Source organism: Pholcus phalangioides, unplaced genomic scaffold (genome assembly GCF_987345545.1).
Source record: "Pholcus phalangioides strain wild (caught in Gottingen) unplaced genomic scaffold, Ppha-v1.0 ptg000017l_1, whole genome shotgun sequence".
Lineage (NCBI taxonomy): Eukaryota > Metazoa > Arthropoda > Arachnida > Araneae > Pholcidae > Pholcus > Pholcus phalangioides.
The window spans coordinates 56,634,567-56,654,116 of record NW_028301610.1 but is presented as its reverse complement, the minus strand read 5'-3'; the positions used below and the strand labels follow the sequence as shown (position 1 = coordinate 56,654,116).

Sequence of the window (19,550 nt, the reverse complement as noted above, 5' to 3'; positions counted from 1 at the left end):
AAAGATTGAGATATTCGTTGCCTCTGTGCCTACAGGTCTAGGGTATTCACACGGAAATTGAAAGCACGTGGGTTCGATTCCCCGCAGGGGCAGTTGCATTTCCTCTCTTTCCAAAATATATCTTTGCATCAGCCAGCTTTTAAAAACCTTTGTATGGATAGCGGAGAGTGGCATCATCCTTACAACAGTTATTCAATCATTCACTTATAGTTAGAAAAATTCACGGTAGGTGCAGCACTACACATAACAAGCATCACGCAGAAACCAACTTAACGTTAGGTTCACAACTTGCATACGCCTACTTCAACATATGCCGTACCAATTTATTAGAAGTTCCGCAAAGGAATATGGCCGAGATGTATGTGCGGTTTAGTAGTAGTAGTGGTCATCTCATTCACTGAATGAGGTATTATTTAGAAGCCATTTAAATTAAAGGAAAAACAATAGCATAAAAACAAAAAACATCGTTTAATTTTCTTAACACCAGCAAAAAATATCGAATTTTTCCTCCTAGAAAGGTTTTAACAATACAATACGCGATACGTATGAAGTTTTTGACTATCTCCCAAGTGGAATAAATTGTGCGGAACGATTGTTTTCGTATTGTTATTCAATCAAATCATGTGTATTATACAAATCCTCCTGTAACAAAAGAAAAACCCAGTTATAGCGCCTCGTTTTTAGCAGTTGGACAAAAGTTCGTCTTCATCTGGGATTATGTCAGATTCATTGATGTTGCCACCTCTGCCGACTATATAGGAGTTGCCGTACAAGGCTGCGGTCAGAGGTTTGTATTTAACCCATGGGCTGTCGTCGATGGTTGCCATACGGAAACGGCTGGAAAATTCACTTTCTGCTAAAACGGAGACAAATCTGCCGGGGTAATTTGTAAGAATACCATCCACGCCTAGCCTAAGATATAAAGTAAAAAAAAAAATAAAATAAAATTCAAGTATACATTTTGTTTTTGTACATTTAACGCATCTCGTGTACGATATTTAACTTGACCCTCTATGGTTCCATATACATATTTAAATATACAGGGTGATTCCATAATTCCTCATGCCGGGTTGATCCTAGAGCAGTTTTTCTCAACAGCCGGGCCCTTACATCATTCATACCGGGCCGCGAGTGGTTACCCGTTTCATTTCTCCTCATTCATTTTCTGTTGGTCACGTGTTTGACCGGGCCTGAATCCCAAAAATGAATGAAACCGGGCCACGGACTTGAAAAGCTTGAGAACCACTGTCCTATAGAGGCATTCTTCCGATAAGAAAAAGTATCCAAATAACGTGTAGAACGCAGATACGTCATTTATGTTGCAAAGAGTTGTATAGTTATTAAAATATAAAAATTAACTTTTCACACGGACACCCTATGTAGGAAAACCCAATTAGAAAGTTGTTGTACCGTCTCTCCTGAGGCCAACAAAAAAAATTCCACGTTTCCAAGTGCAATATTTACTGAGATATTCGAATTAAAAGTAGCCTTGTTCGTTAGTTTGTTCCTTCCCGACTCTTCACCGATTTTGAATTGAAAAATATCTCAGCGAATATTGCACTTAGAAACGTGGAATTTGTTTGTGGACATCAAGAGAGACAGGGCAACTGCGTTTTAATTAACTTTTTGAGGAGAGAGCGTCCGTATAAAAAGTTAATAAATATAAATTCTTATATTTTAACCACTTCACGTACAAGGTTTTGGTAAGAAATTTGGATTATGTATATTTAACGAATCGGCGCTAACCTAACCTAACGTTATAAGCACGTTATAACGCACGTTAGAAAATGAAAAGGGGGAAGAAAAAAATATAAAAGGAAAAAGTAGCCGCTGTGGTGGTCGAGTGGTTATAGTGACGGACTCGCGATGCGAGGATCCGGGTTCGAACCCCACAGTGGTGGTCGGCTGAAGTTGGTTTTCTGTGGTTCCCAACTTCAAGGCGCAAATGCGAGCCGATCTCCCCGTTAAAAAGTCTCGCCACAGAGAGCAACAGTCCTACAACGATAAATCATTCAATCATAACACTTCACTCATAGTTAGAAAAACTAGTGGCAGATGGCAGCACTACACATAACAAGCATTACAGAGAAACAACAAAAAACTTCACATCAGGTTTCACTACACGTACATTCCCGCATGTACCGATTCGTTGGGGCGGGGGGTGTGCGGTGTGGTGTAGTAGGTAGGGCCTCCAAAAAATGGCTCGGGGATCCATGATAATCTTAAGTCAGCCACCTCGTTGGGCAATTTGCCTGTTGTGGCGTTGTATTTGTATTGTTTGTATAATATAGATAGAGTTTTTCTTAGCGTCCTGTTTTTTCAATCTCACCCTACGTTTTCTCTATTGCTATTACATGCACATAGTAGAAAGATACATTATAAAGAAAGGAGGGAAAGAAAAAGCAACTTCCGTAGATAATAGGCTTTCTATAAACCTTCGCGATAGTTAAGAAAAAAGGGAAAGAAAATACAGAGAACTTCTCTCTCTCTTGTTCGAATTTATTCCACTGGAGTTTGGACGAAATATTACGCCCGTGATCGTAAAGAGGTTAATAGCCATACAGCCCTTTGCAACGTGAATGACGTATCCGAATTCTACACGTTATTATTTCTACACGTATATTTTTTCTAATTGGAAGTATGCTTCTAGGATCAATGGTTCTCCAGTAAAATGTGGCAAGGGGAATTATGGAATCACCCTGTACATGGCCAATACATGGTGTGAAGAAAAAACTCATTATAACTATTTTTATTTTTCAATTTTTTTTCTTTTTTTTGGTATTTCACAAAGTACGACTTTTAGTGGTAATATTAGTACAAAATACGGCTCGTAAATACACTACTTTTTTGTCTAGAAAGAGTCGATTCCTTGTTATTGTCATTTTTTGAGAGCCCTGAAATTTTACACTATAAACTATTCAACTTTGCTATAAGCATGATTTTATCTGTTTATAGAAGCACGACAAACTGTATATTTTGACCTTACTAAACCATTTTAGTTAATTAGAAAATCCACTCTAATTAAATAAATTTCTGTGTTGGTGTATTGTTTCAATTAAAAATATGTAAACAGCACCAACCGTATTGGTAAAAAGGAAATTCAATACGTTTCATATAGGGGTGAACTATTGAGGGTTAATACCGGGTGTCCGGTATCCAAAAGTAACGTCTTATACCGGGTGAAACACACATGCTTAGTTGGGAAAGTGCGGCGCCGTCGATAGGGACGATAAGGAATTGATCCAAATTCTTCCGACAAGGTCACAAATGTGCAATTTTGGCAGCTGCTTTGAGACACTTTTCGCAACAGGTGCACCAACTGTCAGCATAGGGACGCCGTGTTCGGTTGAAGTTGGTTTTCTGTGGTTTTCCAACTTCCAGATGCAAATGCGAGTCGAGATCTCCTATTTAAAGAAAGTCTCCCCATAGAGAGAGAGAGAGAGAGAGAGAGAGAGAGCAAACATGCATGCGCGCGCACAGACACACACACAACCAGGCCTACGACATATATAATACACGTATTTAAATAGTACGTGAGAGAAGGAAAAATGAACTACCAAATTTTGTTTGCTTCCCAATTTGATTCGTAAGGCAGAGAGAGATGGTATATAAAAAACTTTTCGAACACATGACGAGCATTCTTCAGAAACAAACTTGACGAGGGTACACAACACATACACGGCATATTCCGACGCGCACTAATTCGTTAAAAGTTTCTCAGAAAAATATTTAAGAGGTGCATGTGTGGTTTAGTAGTAGTACTAGCAGACATGAAAACCAGACGCGCCTCTACGTACTAGCAGGTAACAAAACACAAAAGACGCAGTGCGTGCTCTAGGCCGGGATCACACTAGCAGCGCTACGCAGCTGTTACCCACGCAAAAAACCAATTTTGAAGTGTGGCGACTGAGCGGGTGATTTTAATAGTCGATTTCGCATAGCCACATCGCAAAATAGTTCTTTTTGCCTGGGTAGCAGCTGCCTAGCGCTGCTGGTGTGTTCCGCTGAATATGAAACAGTGAAACGTGCTAAACACATGGTACGAACTGAGTGAAATGTGAAGCCTCCTACATACTTTGAAAAACTGTGTCTGCAGCAGTTGATTTAATAATATTTTAAATGCATTAAACACTTGGCAAGAAATCCACTACCGTTTGGACATCTGCAGAGCCATTAAGAGCACCCACATTGAATTTTTTGACCTGAAAATATGAGCTTGAAGTGTTACTATCTGCAGTACAACCTAAATTAAAAGTAATCATTAGAGCCCGGAAGTTCAGGTCAAAATTCCATAAATGCCCTTTTTTGCCTATATCCAAACGTTCTTTGTTGAAATGCCTTTTTTGAGTTTTTCCTGTCGTAAATGCCTATTTCCTTGAATCTTAGAGGCCATACTCTGGAAAACTGAGATATTCATGGTTTCGAGAGCCTCGAAGGAATTGCTCTTTGTAAAAATTATAATCCTTATCAGAAACCCCTCCCCTTAACCCCATTAAACGCAAATAGGCGCGTTAATGCCTGAGAGATAGGCATCTGAGAACACTTGGCGTTGCTTGGCATACAAGTGATAAAGATAAATTTTCATCTCTGCTGTGCAGAGTTTTCAGATAGCAATCAAAATACCATCAAATTCACATCGAGATTGTAAGAGTAGATTTTAATTAAAACATAATCATAATTAGAGCCCGGATGTTCAGGCAAAATGTCATAAATGCCTTTTTTTGCCTATTTTCAAACTTTTTTCGTAAAAATGACTTTTTTGAAATTTTCGTCCCATAAATGTGGGTGTGTGCCTATTTTAACATAGTTTTAAGCTCACACAAGGCGGAGTAGGAGCAGGCAGGGCTCTGGGGCCCATGTTTGGATTTTTTTTTCGTATTATAAATGCACTGCAAACAACCATGGCTATTTATTGAACATACATATTTAGTATTCAAGTAAATTGAGAAGAGTCGCCGTCAGGGGTGTGTGACAGATGCGGCCACACAGGTCCCCGCGCTTGAAGGAGTCCCGCATACGTGGTAGTATGAAAATAATAATAAACACTGTTTTCTTTTTACAAGAATAGAACAAGGTAGCCATGTTTCAACTATAGAAATGATAATGATTATTCACAAATATAATACAACAAATAAACGAGAATTATTCGCAAATCCAGGGAGCCCCACAGATCCGACTCCACAGATCCGATTCTCTTCCGACTCCACGTCTTGTAATGGTGGCCCTGGAATTAGCCTAATCCTGAGAGTCTAGTAAAATTTTATTTTGGACTCGAAATCAATTTAATTTGGATAATATAATGCAGTTATCATAAACTGTAACTAAAATAATAGACGAATCAAGTGCAACCGATTTTTCAGCTATATAGTTCTTGGACCCTTATAATACCTTTGTTTTTAGTTATTTTTTCTTCCTTCCAAAAATTATAAATGCCTTTTTTTAGTGTCTTTTTGCCTGCCTATTTCGACCATTTTTAGTGCCTAAACTTTTTGGCTCTAATTATAATTATTCACTAATTATTGTTGTTTTATTTTAGCTAACATTATTTTTCATGTTAGCTAATTACGTATCTAGTTGAATAAAAATTATCTTGACCTAAGCTTAAAGGATCACAATCACTATTTTTTGGTATGATAGTATCAACTTGGTATGGCTGATAATGCGGTTACATATTGTAAACTGATATGGAAACACAGACTGGGTAAATAATTTTAGCCATTTTTTCGACCCCATGATATCTTAATTTTCACCTTTTTTTTCTTTTATGATGTGTCTTTTTTATTGCTTTTTTGAAGTATTTTTAGTGCCCACATGCCTGCCTATTTTTCAATTTGTAGTACTTAAAATTCCGGTCTCTAGTAATCACTCACTATAATACTCAATATTCGGGTACCTTCAGCTAGACACCCTGCATAGCAGTGTTTCCCAACCTTTTTGATGTTATGGACACTCTATGGTGAAAGTTAATGCTCCGCGGACCCCCATGGGCCCCAAAATGGTGGAACTGACAGTGCTTCAGCCCAGGAACCCGGAAAAGTCCTTACAATTTTTTTATTTTTTCGCACTATAAATTCACTATTGAGGGTCCCGTGAAAGGTCCCGCGAGCTCTGTGTTGGAGGCTCGTCAAAGATCCTAGTCTAGGGTCCCCACACTGGTAAAAGGTTTACATCCCGGAAGGGACAGAGCCTGGTCTGACAGCCTAGGGCCCTACAACAACAATGCAACAACATAAAATCCGAAATATATTGTTTTTTATTATTTGCATATCATAAAAAATTGAGTAAATCACAATTTCAGAGCGCAGAATGTGTCATTCATGCAAATGGTAGTGAATGAAAATGATCCCGCGCTCCCTGTTACAAAGTATTCACGGTTCCCCAGGAATCCACGGACCACATGTTGGGAAACACCGCTGTATATGGGATTATTATCTACAACAAATTCCTCGCTGCAAATACCGATGTGTTTTTAGTTGCTTCCACCAAAAAAAAAAAAATATTCATAGAAAAACCTCGCGGGGGTACAAAAAGAATTAAAATGGAAGAAAGGGGTAAGCGCAGCAATGTTGCAGCGAAGAGATGTTACATTGAAAACAAATCAATGATTTCCTGTAAAGAAAGATTGAACCCACACAGACAGCAATGTAAATATTATTAAAAGTGTAGCTAAATGGACCATTAGAGGAAATTAGACGTAGCAAACTGAGCATTTCCAAGTTCATTTCGCTGCGTGATATGCGACCTGCATCCGTTTCAAAACATTCACATTAGTCCTCTAATGACCTTCACATTCCCATGGAAATAACATGAACCAAAAAAACCCAAAAAAACTCGGATATTGATTCGATTTATTGATGAAATAAGGTATGTGTCAATTATGTGGACTGGGTTAAATCATAGAAAGATATGTATCGGATTCTCCGTTTACATGTCTGTATCCACAGCATATATACTCAACCCATGGCCCGCGGCCTCAAACCTTGAAAATGAACTAAGCGGCGCATTTACAGATCACTTGAGTGGCACGGTGTGCCGTTCCACATCACTTAAGTGGCCCGCGGTCACCAAGTAGCCAATGACAGATTTATACACTTATGGGGTCTCACCCCCCTTTTAACATGGTGAAAAACTATGCTCTAATAGAAATATCATTAAAAATACTATTCGATCATCGATTTATTCCAAATTTTTTACACATGTTTGTGATTGTGTTTGCTATCCTATACTGATATAAAGTTTTACATATCTTAGATATTTAATTTTTGGTAAATTTTCAAAAAAAAGCATTAAAAACCGTTTGCACACATGATAAAATGCCATGACATCAATGTTATTGAATAAAAATTGATTAAAAATAAAGGAAACTGTTCAATTCATGAAATGAAGCAAAAGGTTATTTCATTAAACTCAATCTTATTTGAAATTAAATTTTAAAATTTAAATTTTAAATTCCAAAAATTTTTGAAATTAAAATTTAATTTTAAATAAGATTGAATTAATGAAATCTCAACCTTTTGCTTCATTTCATGTGTGTGTGTGTGAATTGAACAGTTTATCCTTTATTTTTAATCAATTTTTATTCAATACCATTGATGTCATGGCATTTTATCAGGCGTGAAAGCTGTTTTTAATGCCTTTTTTTGAAAATTTAACAAAACTTAAATATCTAAAATATATAAAACTTTATACCAGCATAGGATAGGACATACAATCAAGAACATGTGTAAAAATTTTGGAATAAATCGATGGCTAAATAGTGTTTTTAATGATATTTCTATTAGAGCATAGTTTTTTACCATGTTAAAAGATATGAGACCCCTTAAGTGACATGCGGATGGTCCCCACATCCTGGAGGGACGGCTCCAGGATGTGGGGACCCCAGGTTGAGATCTTTGGCGGGTGCCATTTGTAGTGAATTTAAAGTATAAAAAAAACAAAAATAATAAGATTTGTCACGAGCCCTGCAAACCCTACCCTTGTAGATGCCCACGTATGTTCCAAATCACTTAGGTGGAGTGCGGCACGTTTTTAAACTAATGAAGTGTCCCGCGCACAGTTCTAAATGATGAACACACTTGATCTACAGGGTAATATCATACATTAAAACAACTTTGGCAATATACGAGTCCCTAACAGCCGTAGAAATTGGTTACAAATAGCTCAAGAATCCCAGGTTACAAGTGAATTTGTGCGACTCATTTCGGAATCCCCTGTGAATCAAGTATGTGTCGTGACACAGCTCAAGAATCAATGACTGTTAGCGGATTTGAACGACCATCTCGGAAGCACCTGTAACCCGATTTTGGATCACGGCCAATAGGTTAACAACCCCTGGGCTAAGGAAAACATTTAGTTATTCGCTAACTGAAAAATATAGCGCATAAAAGTAGCTAAAAATAAATTTACCTTAAAACTGTCCTCATTGTGGACATCTTGTCTAATGTCCACCAATAGACTTTGTCAATGTAAGTTTTACCGGGCTTGTCTCTCTTCTGTATAGCTTCTCTTAATCGGACAGTGTTTCTTGGGAGACAGTTCGTGATGCCATCACCTTGCCAAATGTGATCTTCGATATTCAGTGACTGCAGGACCCTCTCGGTCAGCATCAGATCTTCATTACCCGAGAACTCAACGCCTGAAAAAATTAAATGAATGCAAGAGTTGTTTCGTTTATAGAATAACAATGAGATTGATTTAGTTCCATTTTAAATCGCCAGACCTCCCTTATACACGAGATAAAAGCCGCCCTTATGAGTGTGTGACAGTTTCGGTCACACCGGACCTCGCATTTACGGTAACAGACCCCAGTCCCGGGTTCGAACCCCACCGTCGCAACAGTGGTGGTTGGCGAAAGTTGGTTTTCTGAGGTTCCCAACTTCAAAGCGCGAATGCGAGCCGATCTCACCTCAAAAAAAAGTCTTGCCACAGAGAGCAATAGACCTACAAACAGTACAATTATAATTCAATCATAACACATCACTCACTTTACTTCTGAAATACAGATGGCAGCACTGAAAAATCAAATACAACAATACATACGCACTCAGACTGTTAAGTACACACACAGTTACACTTCTGGTACAACTTATTAGGTAGTAAATCGCCCATAGATGGTGATAGACCTGAGTTGTGCTCGGTTTGAAAGAAAGAAAAGAAAGTATCTCATGAAATACACAGACATTTCTAAAAACTTCGTTAAATCAGTGTTTGTTATATTAGGGTACGTCTGTAGTCACGAATTGCTTCACTAGATGACACTACTACGCAATCGATTGCACTTTTTATTGATGTGCGAAACTAAAATAAACTTGTTTCCTTCTAAAAAACAAATTAAAATAAAACAGCGCAAAAGACTGGTGTTCCTTCGGCTGACCATATTTTCTCGAGGGTATTTGGATTCAAAATACGAGAAAATAGGGGTCATTGCCAATTATGCCCAAAAATGTAGCCAAAAGTGGACAAAGTTGCCAACTATGGCTAAAATCATTGGAAATCGCCAATGGCGGGAAAGAAAGAAACATTGCATATTGTAGTGTATTAAATCAAGGGCGTAGGGGGGGGGGCCTTGAGGGGTTTGGTTCCCCCCCCCTCCCGAAACGTGAGAAAATCACCGAAAAAAGGGAAAAAGATAGCCAAATCTATTGTTCTATCACTTTGGTCCTCCCGAAATGAAAGTGGTCCTCCCTCCGAACGAAATTTCTGGCTACGCCCCTGTATTAAATACACAACAATATGTAGTGTTTCAATCTTTCGTATTGATTGTAATACACTGTGACAGTGTATTACAATCAATTCTCGAAATAAAACACGTTTAACATGACAAGTATGTGAGATGAATATTTTAAATTACTGTATTAATTGTCATAATTTAATTTATGAGTTTAGAAGGTCTTAATTTTCGATTTGAATAATAAATAAAAATTCAAGTTGACTTGAAGTTGCTTGGCTTGAATTGAAATTGGAAATACGTGAAAAAACGAAACATAAATTCAGAAAAAACTTAGGACGCCTAAATTACGTTGAAATATGGAACGGCACGTATGGTCACCTGGATTCTCCATGAAATGATAGTGAATGAATATTATCCACTACAAAAAATATAAAATGTGAATATGTGCTGCCATCTATACTTGTTCAAATTATCGAATAATATGGCGGCGTTTAAATTACGTATACCATGACGTCAATTCTGTCACTGGTGGGTAAGAATTAATGTAAAAAAATAATTCCTGTATAAATTTTAACTAGAGAGAAGAAATAATTCCAAAATTAAAGGAATAAATAATTCCACAATTAATTTGAAAAAATTATTCCACAATTAATTTGAAAAAATTATTCCACAATTAATTTGAAAAAATTATTCCAAAATTAATGGAAGAAATATTTTCAGAATTAATGGAAGAAATATTTTCAGAATTAATGGAAAAATAATTCCAATAATAAAGCGGACACTTTTCTTATCCCCGGTCTCGTGGAAAAGGGCTTTAATGTATTTCACTTCCCGTTAGCGGACACTCTCGAAAGCGGACAATAAAATTAGACTTCTAATTTTTTTCAAAACGCTAATTTATTCATTTTTCTTCGTTAATCGAGAATTTATCATATTCAACGGTGATTATGTATAACCCCAAGCTCGTTTTGGTAAATATGATAATCCGGCAGTCAATTACTTGATTAACGGAACAACTACTATAGTTCAGGATTATGATTCCGAACCGTAATGTTAGTTGTTGTTACATGTTGATACGTGTGAAGAAAGCCAACATTGCGAGATTGATAATGTTGTTATGAATTGTTTTTATCTTCTTCACACTTATTTTAAATTAATTCAGTTTTTATTGCAAAATTCGTGTAATGCACGATTAATTGGTTAAATGAAGAGAAGAGAGGTTGTAATTTTTTCCATATTTATCACATTTTCCATTTTTATTTAGGAATTATGAATAATCGCGGGTGAAAGTGATAAATGTAGTGAAATTTCAAATCAAGCTTTCTTTGTTGAGCCAATTGATGATTATGCACAGCCACCGCACCAATGTTCACTCGTAAATACACACAGGAACATATACATTTTAACATTAACATTTATTGGAACTAATTGCGATCGATGCCAAACGTCGTATAAATATGAAAGAGGTTCTTCTTTACATCGTACCTCCCCATTAACGGAGAAACTTTTTGGTCTTATAGGTGTCTGTTATCGAAAGGTTCTACTGTATCGGAATATAAATTGTTCCAAGACAACCAAGTGGCATTCCCTCCTACTCAAGGGTTTCTATAAGGCAAGGATGCTCAGCACATTTTGGAGAATGCGTGCCACTTCATTGGTTCAAAAATGTGTCGCGGGTAACTTAAGTGATCTGTAAATTCGTCGTTTGTCGCTTAAGTGTTCTGGAACTGTGCACCCCGGGTCACTTGAGTGAGTTGTAAATGTGCCGCGGACCACTTAAGTGATCTGGAACTGAAGTTTCCGATCACTAAAGGGCAAATTTAATCTGAAAAAATGCCAAAATTCTGCGCGAATCATTCAAGCTGGAATTAATTTTTACATCGTCAAAATCTTTCTTGTAAAACGGTGAAGTAAATTTATTAAAATCGCGATCAAAATTAATTGAAAATTAATGAAAAATCTTCGTTGCAACATGTGGAATTCGGTATGGAAATGGGACTCGATCAATAGAAAAAAATCCGAAACCACTAATTATTTTGAATATATCAATTCATAAAATAATTAGTTTGATTAAAAGCTTCTAATTGAATCGTTGTTATTATTTTACTGTTTCCACAAGTCACCTCGTCAAGCTACCATTATTAAATACTTCATTGGAGCTTTTTACGCGTAACAGTTTTACAATTTTTGAAATAACTTAAAAATTATTGCCCTGTTTTATTGATCAGCATGTGATCTTATTCAAAAGATGGGAAAAAATGATCGCGAAGATGCACTGTATGCATCTTCCCTCAAAAGATTTCGCTTAACGGCGAAAGAGAACAAATTACCACATTTTGGCTAAAAAAAGTGTTGATTTGGTCAAAAACATTTTCAAATAGATACCATTTAGCTAACACTTTACAAATTTGGTGATGAATTTGGCAAATTATAGTGGGCGGATTTATTACGTAATAAGAAGGTTATAACATTACTTTTTACAAAGAGAAAAATCGTGAAAGAAGAAGGCCGAACTTGTCTTCTAGTTGGATTGAATATTTTAGCTCATTTTCGAGAAGTAGCAACTCACTGCTGGCTGAGAAATTTACTTTCGTTGGATGTTTGACGCGTAACTAACCGTTGCAAAACTGACACGTCACAAAAGTTTAAAACGTTACAACTCCCTAAATATTTGTCCGATCTTAAAAATGGAAAACACTTTTCCATATTATTTTTTCACAAGGAATCACGTGTGTAATTATCGGGCGTTCGATTGTATTCACCCTATATATAAAAATTTCTAGCCCACGGACTTGAAAGGTTGTGCGTGTCTGTTTAAGGAATTTATTCTCGTCGCCGATGTTTATTGAGAAATCGAGAGTTTGCAGCTCCGATATTTGATCTCAATGAAGAAACGTCAAACGAGTATTTGATCGTTTCTTTCTGGCATCCCACAATAAAAAACATATTGCCGTGTGTTATATTTTTGATCATGTGCACTATAAATGCACTGTATGACCTGGTTTGTGCAATTGTGAAAAGCGTTACAAAATACACCAAACAAGATACTTTCTTTAAATCGAGCATTATAATCTATAAAGAATCTGAAGTACGAGGGTCGCGTTTGATAAGTAAGGTAAAAAGGTGTTTGAAAATTTTTTTTGGACAAATTTTCTATTTTGTTTTACAACATTGTTCAAGCTCTATACGCTTTCTCCAATGATTTTCAATTTTTTTTTATCATGTCAGAAACGTTTTCTCTAATTTCTCAAAGTAGTCATTTATATCTACGATGGCTTCTTCATTTTGATGACAAAATTTTTCCACCAAGACAAACTTCCACGTTCAGGAACAGGGAAAAAGTCACATTGGGTCATCTGTTGAATTCAGTAGATAGTAAAGCCTAATTCACACAACTTGGCCATTGCAACGGTGGATCTGTGAGATGGAGCATTGTCTTAGTGAAATAGGGCTTTATTTGTGTGCCAATTTTGACCGTTTAACCAGCAGCTGTTTTTTCAAATTTCCCAGAAATATGACATAATATGCTCTTATTATTGTCTGACCCATATGTGAGTTTTCTGTGTAGGCATTGCCTTGAAAAACATAAAAAAAACTGCGGCCATCACTTTTCCAGCAGACAAAACAGCCTTTGCTTTGATTGGTGCCGTTCCACTGCTTTGACTGTTGTTTCGACTCCGGTGTAGTGGGGAATGCATGTTTCAACCACAGCCAAATATAGATGCCAAAAATCTTTAGTTTTATGAGCCAATGTTGACAAATTTTCTTTCGAAATGTCTTTTGCGTAAATCGTGATCAATCTCGGTACCCATCTTGCACAAAGCTTTTTAATTTTTAATTTCTCATGGAGAATATTGTGAAATCATTCTATTGAAATACCCACAACATCAGCTATCTCAAGCAACTTCAATCTGCGATCTTCCATGACGATACCATGGGCTTTATCAATGATTTTCAGGGTGGTGGCCTAAACCGGATACTCAGGACTCTATTCTTCTTCAGTGGACGTGCAGCCCGTTTAAAGTCGTTGATCCGAAATATAAATGGTTTTTAATTTTTAATGATAGTGCAGAGTTCCCATGAACTTATTCGAATTCGGTTTTGATCTGGGCAGCTTGCAACTATTCTCAATAAAACTGTTTTTTCACTTCTTTCACCTATCATAATACATTTCTCAGAACAACTGCTGAACCTGAACTTGGAATGACACCACAAAAAAAAAAAACGTTAAATCACAAAGCTTTTTGTGCTCTAACTTGTTGTGACAGGTTTTTGAAAAGTGATACAGTTGTAATAATTTGAAAGTGATCATGCTATTACGTCATAGATCATCTTACTTATCGAACGATCCTCGTATAACTGGAATGAGATGGCATTTTCGAAAGCATGCGATTAAGCCTAAGTTCAGTAGTCTTATAATTACCAGTCATATCCTTGTATTTGAGGTAGCCCTGTTTTCCAAGTTCGTGGTAAAAGGCACTGAGGAAGTTGGAATATTCTATCGATGGTACTGATAGAAGTAAATAAGCTTTTCCCGTTTTGTTACCTAAATATGAGAAACAAAAATGCATTTTCATCTTTTAATTTCAACACACCATTTCTTACAATAGAGAAAGATTCCTTATTAACAGATTTCACTGGACTAATTAAAATAATTTTATAACTAATCAACAGAAATTGATGTAACCATAGTTATTCAGTTGTCCTTTGACCATTTAGGATATCATCACTTAAATAAACAGATATGTTCCTGTTTATTTTAAAAAAATGCTCTCCATAAGAATTTAAAGAGTTACTAATTATATCAAGATGAATAATAAATCAATACATCAATATAAATAATAAATAAATATATCAAGATAAGTAAGAAGAGTGAATATTTGTATCAAAATACACAATAAATAAATGCATCAGGATAAATAACAAATATTCTTAATTTTTTTGTAAAATTAAGAGTTAATTAAAAAAAATCTATCTTTACCTCCTTGCCAGTAATACTTTATAAATTTATCAGCTATATCGATTCCAGCCCTTTGTCTAGCGGCGGCAGATAGTCCAGAAAGTTTCATATCAGCGAACAAAAGTACGAGTCCTTTCAAATACTTTGGATCCCCTAAAAAACATTCACACAAATATTACAGTTAGTAAAGTATTGATTTACCTTCGGGGAAATAAAAACACAGCTTATTGATTGTAATATTGCTTATATAATAATACTGCATAATGCTTTTATTTGCATTGCTTTGACTATGGCGCGTATATTTTGGCAAGATATTGGATCTACGAAGGTTTCGACAGCTGGCTGCTGCGAAGATAAATATAGGAAGAAAAATTCAACAGACCTTGCGAGGAATCGAACACACGTCCTTCGTCTAGTTCCACCGTCTGCTAGCGATTATAGCGTGAAGCCATGTTTCTTTTGCGCAGACTTATATATTATTTACTTCCCTTTGTGGAAGTTAACACCCATAAGCCCGTAAAACAAAGCCATGATGTTGAGGCGGGCATGAATAAAACCCGCACAAGAAGGAAGTGCAGAGTCCACAATGAAAAGAAAACCCAACAGATGGCAGCACGGGTGCTGATTGATGAGAAGAAGGGAAAAATAAAAAAGTTTTTCTCCTGTCGACAACCATCTCCGACCAAAACCGCTTGAAAAACTCTTAATGCAGTTTGTCTTCGACCGTTGAGTTCGCCTCACCACGTGCCATCGTCAAAAACGCGTTTCTCGTTCTTGTGTAAATATGTTAAATAAATAATTATATTCATTCTCCCTCTCTCTCTGTCGCCCTCCAAAAGCTTACTGAACTCTAGCCTCGGATGATGTGCCAGGAGGTTCGATTTATTGTGTAGATTCGCTGGATAGTCCCTTATTTTACACACTTATTTTTCATACATAATTACGGCTCTTGAGAGTGATGTTCGTCCCGTCTTCTGGATACGTGCCTGGCCCAGGGTTCCAGAAAACGATCCATGAATTTAGTTTTGATTAAATTAAATGCATTAAGTAAAAGGGGTTTGCTCTTGAATGAAGGTAGGTAGCCCTGGATAAGACAGGGGAGCCACGAGAAGAAAATATGGTATAAAGGGGACCACGGGCTGAAAACGGATTAGAAACATCCACTATAGAATACTTTTCATTTCCCTCCATAACTTTAAACAATTTTCGGGCAGTTGAAAAAATTATATCTTTGTAAAATTTAGCTGATTTTGAGACAAAAAAGTCATCAATACGGCATCAGTGGATGAATTTTCATATATGAATAGTTTTAAAGAGAATGCAACAGATGAAAATGATATGGTGTGAATATTTGATGAGTACAGTGGACGTGTTAAAATATCCCAGCATATCTCATGCAATTTTTGGACGGCCAAATACCAATCATCATGACAGCACTAGAGACCCTCCGGGCAAAGTTCTCAGACCGTTACCTTGCTGAAAGTGTTTGCCTACGAATTTACATACTTATCCTCGAAAATCATAGCACTAAATCAAATTATCAGGCGGCTTCCTATGTATTTGAGCTCCCTCCTAAGTGGGATGATGCATCAAGATAGTTCTACAAGAGGGCTTGAAAAGGGTTCCTTCCGATTTGCTCGTTTCAGAAAATTGCACACATCGAATATCGATCCATGCAGTTTTCCCTCCAAATGCACGGACTTGTACATTAGGGGTATATGGAATCGCTGCTAAGATCGAGTGACCAATTTCATAGAATTTCTTCTAAATTCAAAACATCGTGACCCATCGTCTCCGATAATAGGAGTTACTATAGTTATACTATTCTGTGACAAACATTACTGACATTTAGACTTACCTTCATGGCATTGATGGATGAAACACATAAAACATTTATGTAAAATACTAAAAAATTGCTAAAAATTTGAGTCATTTTCTTCTGGTTGATATAGATACAGATTTTAATGCGACACATCAGCTGTTGAAATATACACCCAATAAAAACAGTCGGAATTTTCAAGATGGACCAACAACGATATGGTTTTTGAAGCTTCTAGTTCATAAATACTTTTACCGTTGAATGTTTTGCAACCAGATTCAAGTTTTTAGGCACAATATCAGCCAACAATTTACTTTAACGGTGGCCTCAGTTATAACGATGGATGCACAGACTCGTGACACCAGCATAGAAAAATTCAGGAGAAAGTCGCTCATTTTCTCAAGAGTTCGACAGGACACCTGTGTTGCTGGAATCTACCAAATGACCAGTTGAGTCGGATTCGGTCAAGTAGTGTGACCCCTGGGCCAATTGATTTTTCTGAGGCCCTACCAAACAAATTCTCGAAAATTTCAACCAAATCTTATTTTTGTGAGGCCCCTCTTCGCTTGAGGCCCCCGGGCCGTGCCCGGGTGGGCCCATGCCTTAGGGCCCTTTCACACGGAGCGGATGCGGATGCGGACGCGGATGCGGGTCCGGAAGAAGTTTTAACAATTGGAATATACTGCGCCTTTCAGACGAGCCGAAAAATCTCCGCACCTAGGAAATGTTCATGTGGGTCCGAACGTCGTCCGCATGTGTCAAAACATAAGTGCGGGCTCCGCATCCGCACATAGAAGTTTTGACAATAGGTTTATTCGGAGCTATTCACACGATGCGGATCGAATTCGTCCGCATCTTTGGCTACTTTTTGAAGGTGATTTTTCACGGAATTTTTTTAATTATTTGCCATAAATACCCTTAAAAACACCATATGATGGTCCCTGCTCATTAATATAATGTACCTACATACGTCTATCCCTCCGTTTCCTTCTGAGATGGAGATATAGCAACTTCAACTGCCTTTTGTCCATATTTCACAATTTTATACAATAAAACCTGTCAACAACGGCCACTGACGGGACCAAAATTATAAGCCGTTCTGTTCATTACGAATATTTAATTGACTACATACTTTAATAACTTTTAAATTTAATTTAAAAATTTTAATTTTTTTCTTTTTAAATTTTTAAAATTATTTAAAAATATAAATATCTGAAATATTATTTTAAATATTTGTTATTTTTTTAAATTTTTAATGTTAATTTTTTTAAACTTAAAAAAAAAATACTTTTATTAATCAACGTTATCCACGTACGGTGTTCACTCAGGGCCGGATTAAGTCGTTTGAAGACCCTAGCACTTGAATGTTATTGGTGGTTCCCCCGATTCCTACAAGTTTATTTTACTCGATATTCAGTGTATAAACTGAAAAAAAATGAAATTTTATATTTCAGAAGTGAGACTAATCTAAGGATAGGATTTCACTCTAAAAGGTTTATGAAAGTTATTTTATAAAACTTGAAAAATTTAACCAATAAACACATCTGTTACATTCGAGAGAACTTGAAAAATGCAACCAATAGGCGGATCTGTTAAGTTTTGTAAACGAACTTTTATAGTGTAATCCCGGCCTAAGACAGAATTGTGATGTGAATATTTCTAAGCACAGGCATTTTGAAAGTCTCTACCCCTCCCCTTTTTCACTATTTGCAAATTCTTTGATATCTCCTGAATTTTTTTTTCTTTTTTTTGGAATATCGAAAGTTTTGGATGTTTTTGGATTTGATTTTTCGAACATTGGATGTTTTTGGAATTTTTCTTTCATATTTTTCCGAAAAGACGGATTTTTTGTTTCAAAATATTTTGAAAATATTTGAAGACATTTTCTCCCATCGACTACTTGTGAGGATCGGAATGAAGACATCTTTATTCCCATATTCTATGTGGCTCTAGATTAAACCACCAAAGAATGCCTCTAGGCTGCCTGTGGGCACTGAATCGGGGGTGAAGAACATAATTACAAAATTGCGAAAAAACAGTTTTTATGCACGAATTTCGAACTAAAGATGCGGGCGATTCGTCCGCATCTTCAGCGCTCGTTTGAAAGGGTATGCGGACCCGCGTACGCATCCGCTCCGTGTGAAAGGGGTCTTACGTGTATTAAATTTGTGCTTGTGTTGTTATAACCCCAGAAGAAAAAGATAATTGCGCAACATTAATGGTAATTTAATCTGAAATTTAATGTGTGTAAAACAATATGTTGGTTTGTCTTCGCACTCTATGGATGATGTGAAACGTATTTGCGATTTTATTCGGAATTAGGGGAGCAGATTTTTACAGACTGGATGTCACGTCATATTATGTCAGTGACCGTATCCAAAAAAGAGAGTGAACGTATAAGGGGCCCCTAAGAATAAGAACGTATAAGAACGCCTCTAAGGGGCCATTCAAGTATTACGTCAGCAGATTTTTAGCCATTTTTGACACCCCCTGTCAGCAAAAGTCAGCAAAACTCCGACCCCCCTCCCCCCTTGTCAGCAAAGTTTTATCAGCTCTGCCCCCTACCTCCTAACGCATATTGGGATCAGAGCATGGCCCCCACATCTTGGGGCAGGGCCTCCCGGCTGAGACTTTTGACGGGCTCGCAGACCAAATTTTTCACGGGCCCTCTATAGTTAATTTGTAGTGTGAAAAAACAAAAAATAATGACAATCATCCCGAGCCCCAGGGCTAGAGCCTTATCAGCCCCACCCTTGTGGAAGCCATGGATCAGAGTCGCACACACGGGGGGGGGGTAAAGAAGGTGGTGTTATAGAGTGCACGGGCCCCCCAATGACAGACCATCAAAAAATTATTTTTTAAATGCAAAAAATATATTAAAAAAATTAAAATTTCTGAAGAAAATACCTTCATATATATTATAATCAATTTCTGTTAATTCCAATGCAATTTGAAGGTTAAGAACTCAAAATGTCTTTTTAAGAAATTCATTGCGACCCACCCTCTAAGGCCTAAGTGCTAAACCCATGACCCGCGAACCGAATGTGGCCGTAGAAGTTATCTGATGTGGCCTGCCATCTAATTTTCTAAAAATTAACTAA

The 19,550-nt window shown here is 36.9% G+C and overlaps 1 protein-coding gene across 5 annotated transcripts in view; it reads right to left on the bottom strand.

The window, feature by feature from the left end:
• Window positions 1-451: 451 nt before the first annotated feature.
• Window positions 452-19,550, bottom strand: part of LOC149074151 (dermonecrotic toxin SpeSicTox-betaIIA2ii-like) — a 46,537-nt gene continuing 27,438 nt past the window's right edge. For all 5 annotated transcript variants that reach the window (XM_089246501.1, XM_089246502.1, XM_089246503.1 and 2 more), the window contains 4 exons: window positions 14,652-14,783; window positions 14,094-14,216; window positions 8,407-8,635; window positions 452-912 (listed from right to left, as the gene is read on the bottom strand). In XM_089246501.1, coding sequence (XP_089102627.1) covers window positions 681-912; window positions 8,407-8,635; window positions 14,094-14,216; window positions 14,652-14,783 — 716 coding nt within the window. In that variant the 3' untranslated portion in view covers window positions 452-680. The remainder of the gene's footprint in view (window positions 913-8,406; window positions 8,636-14,093; window positions 14,217-14,651; window positions 14,784-19,550) is intronic.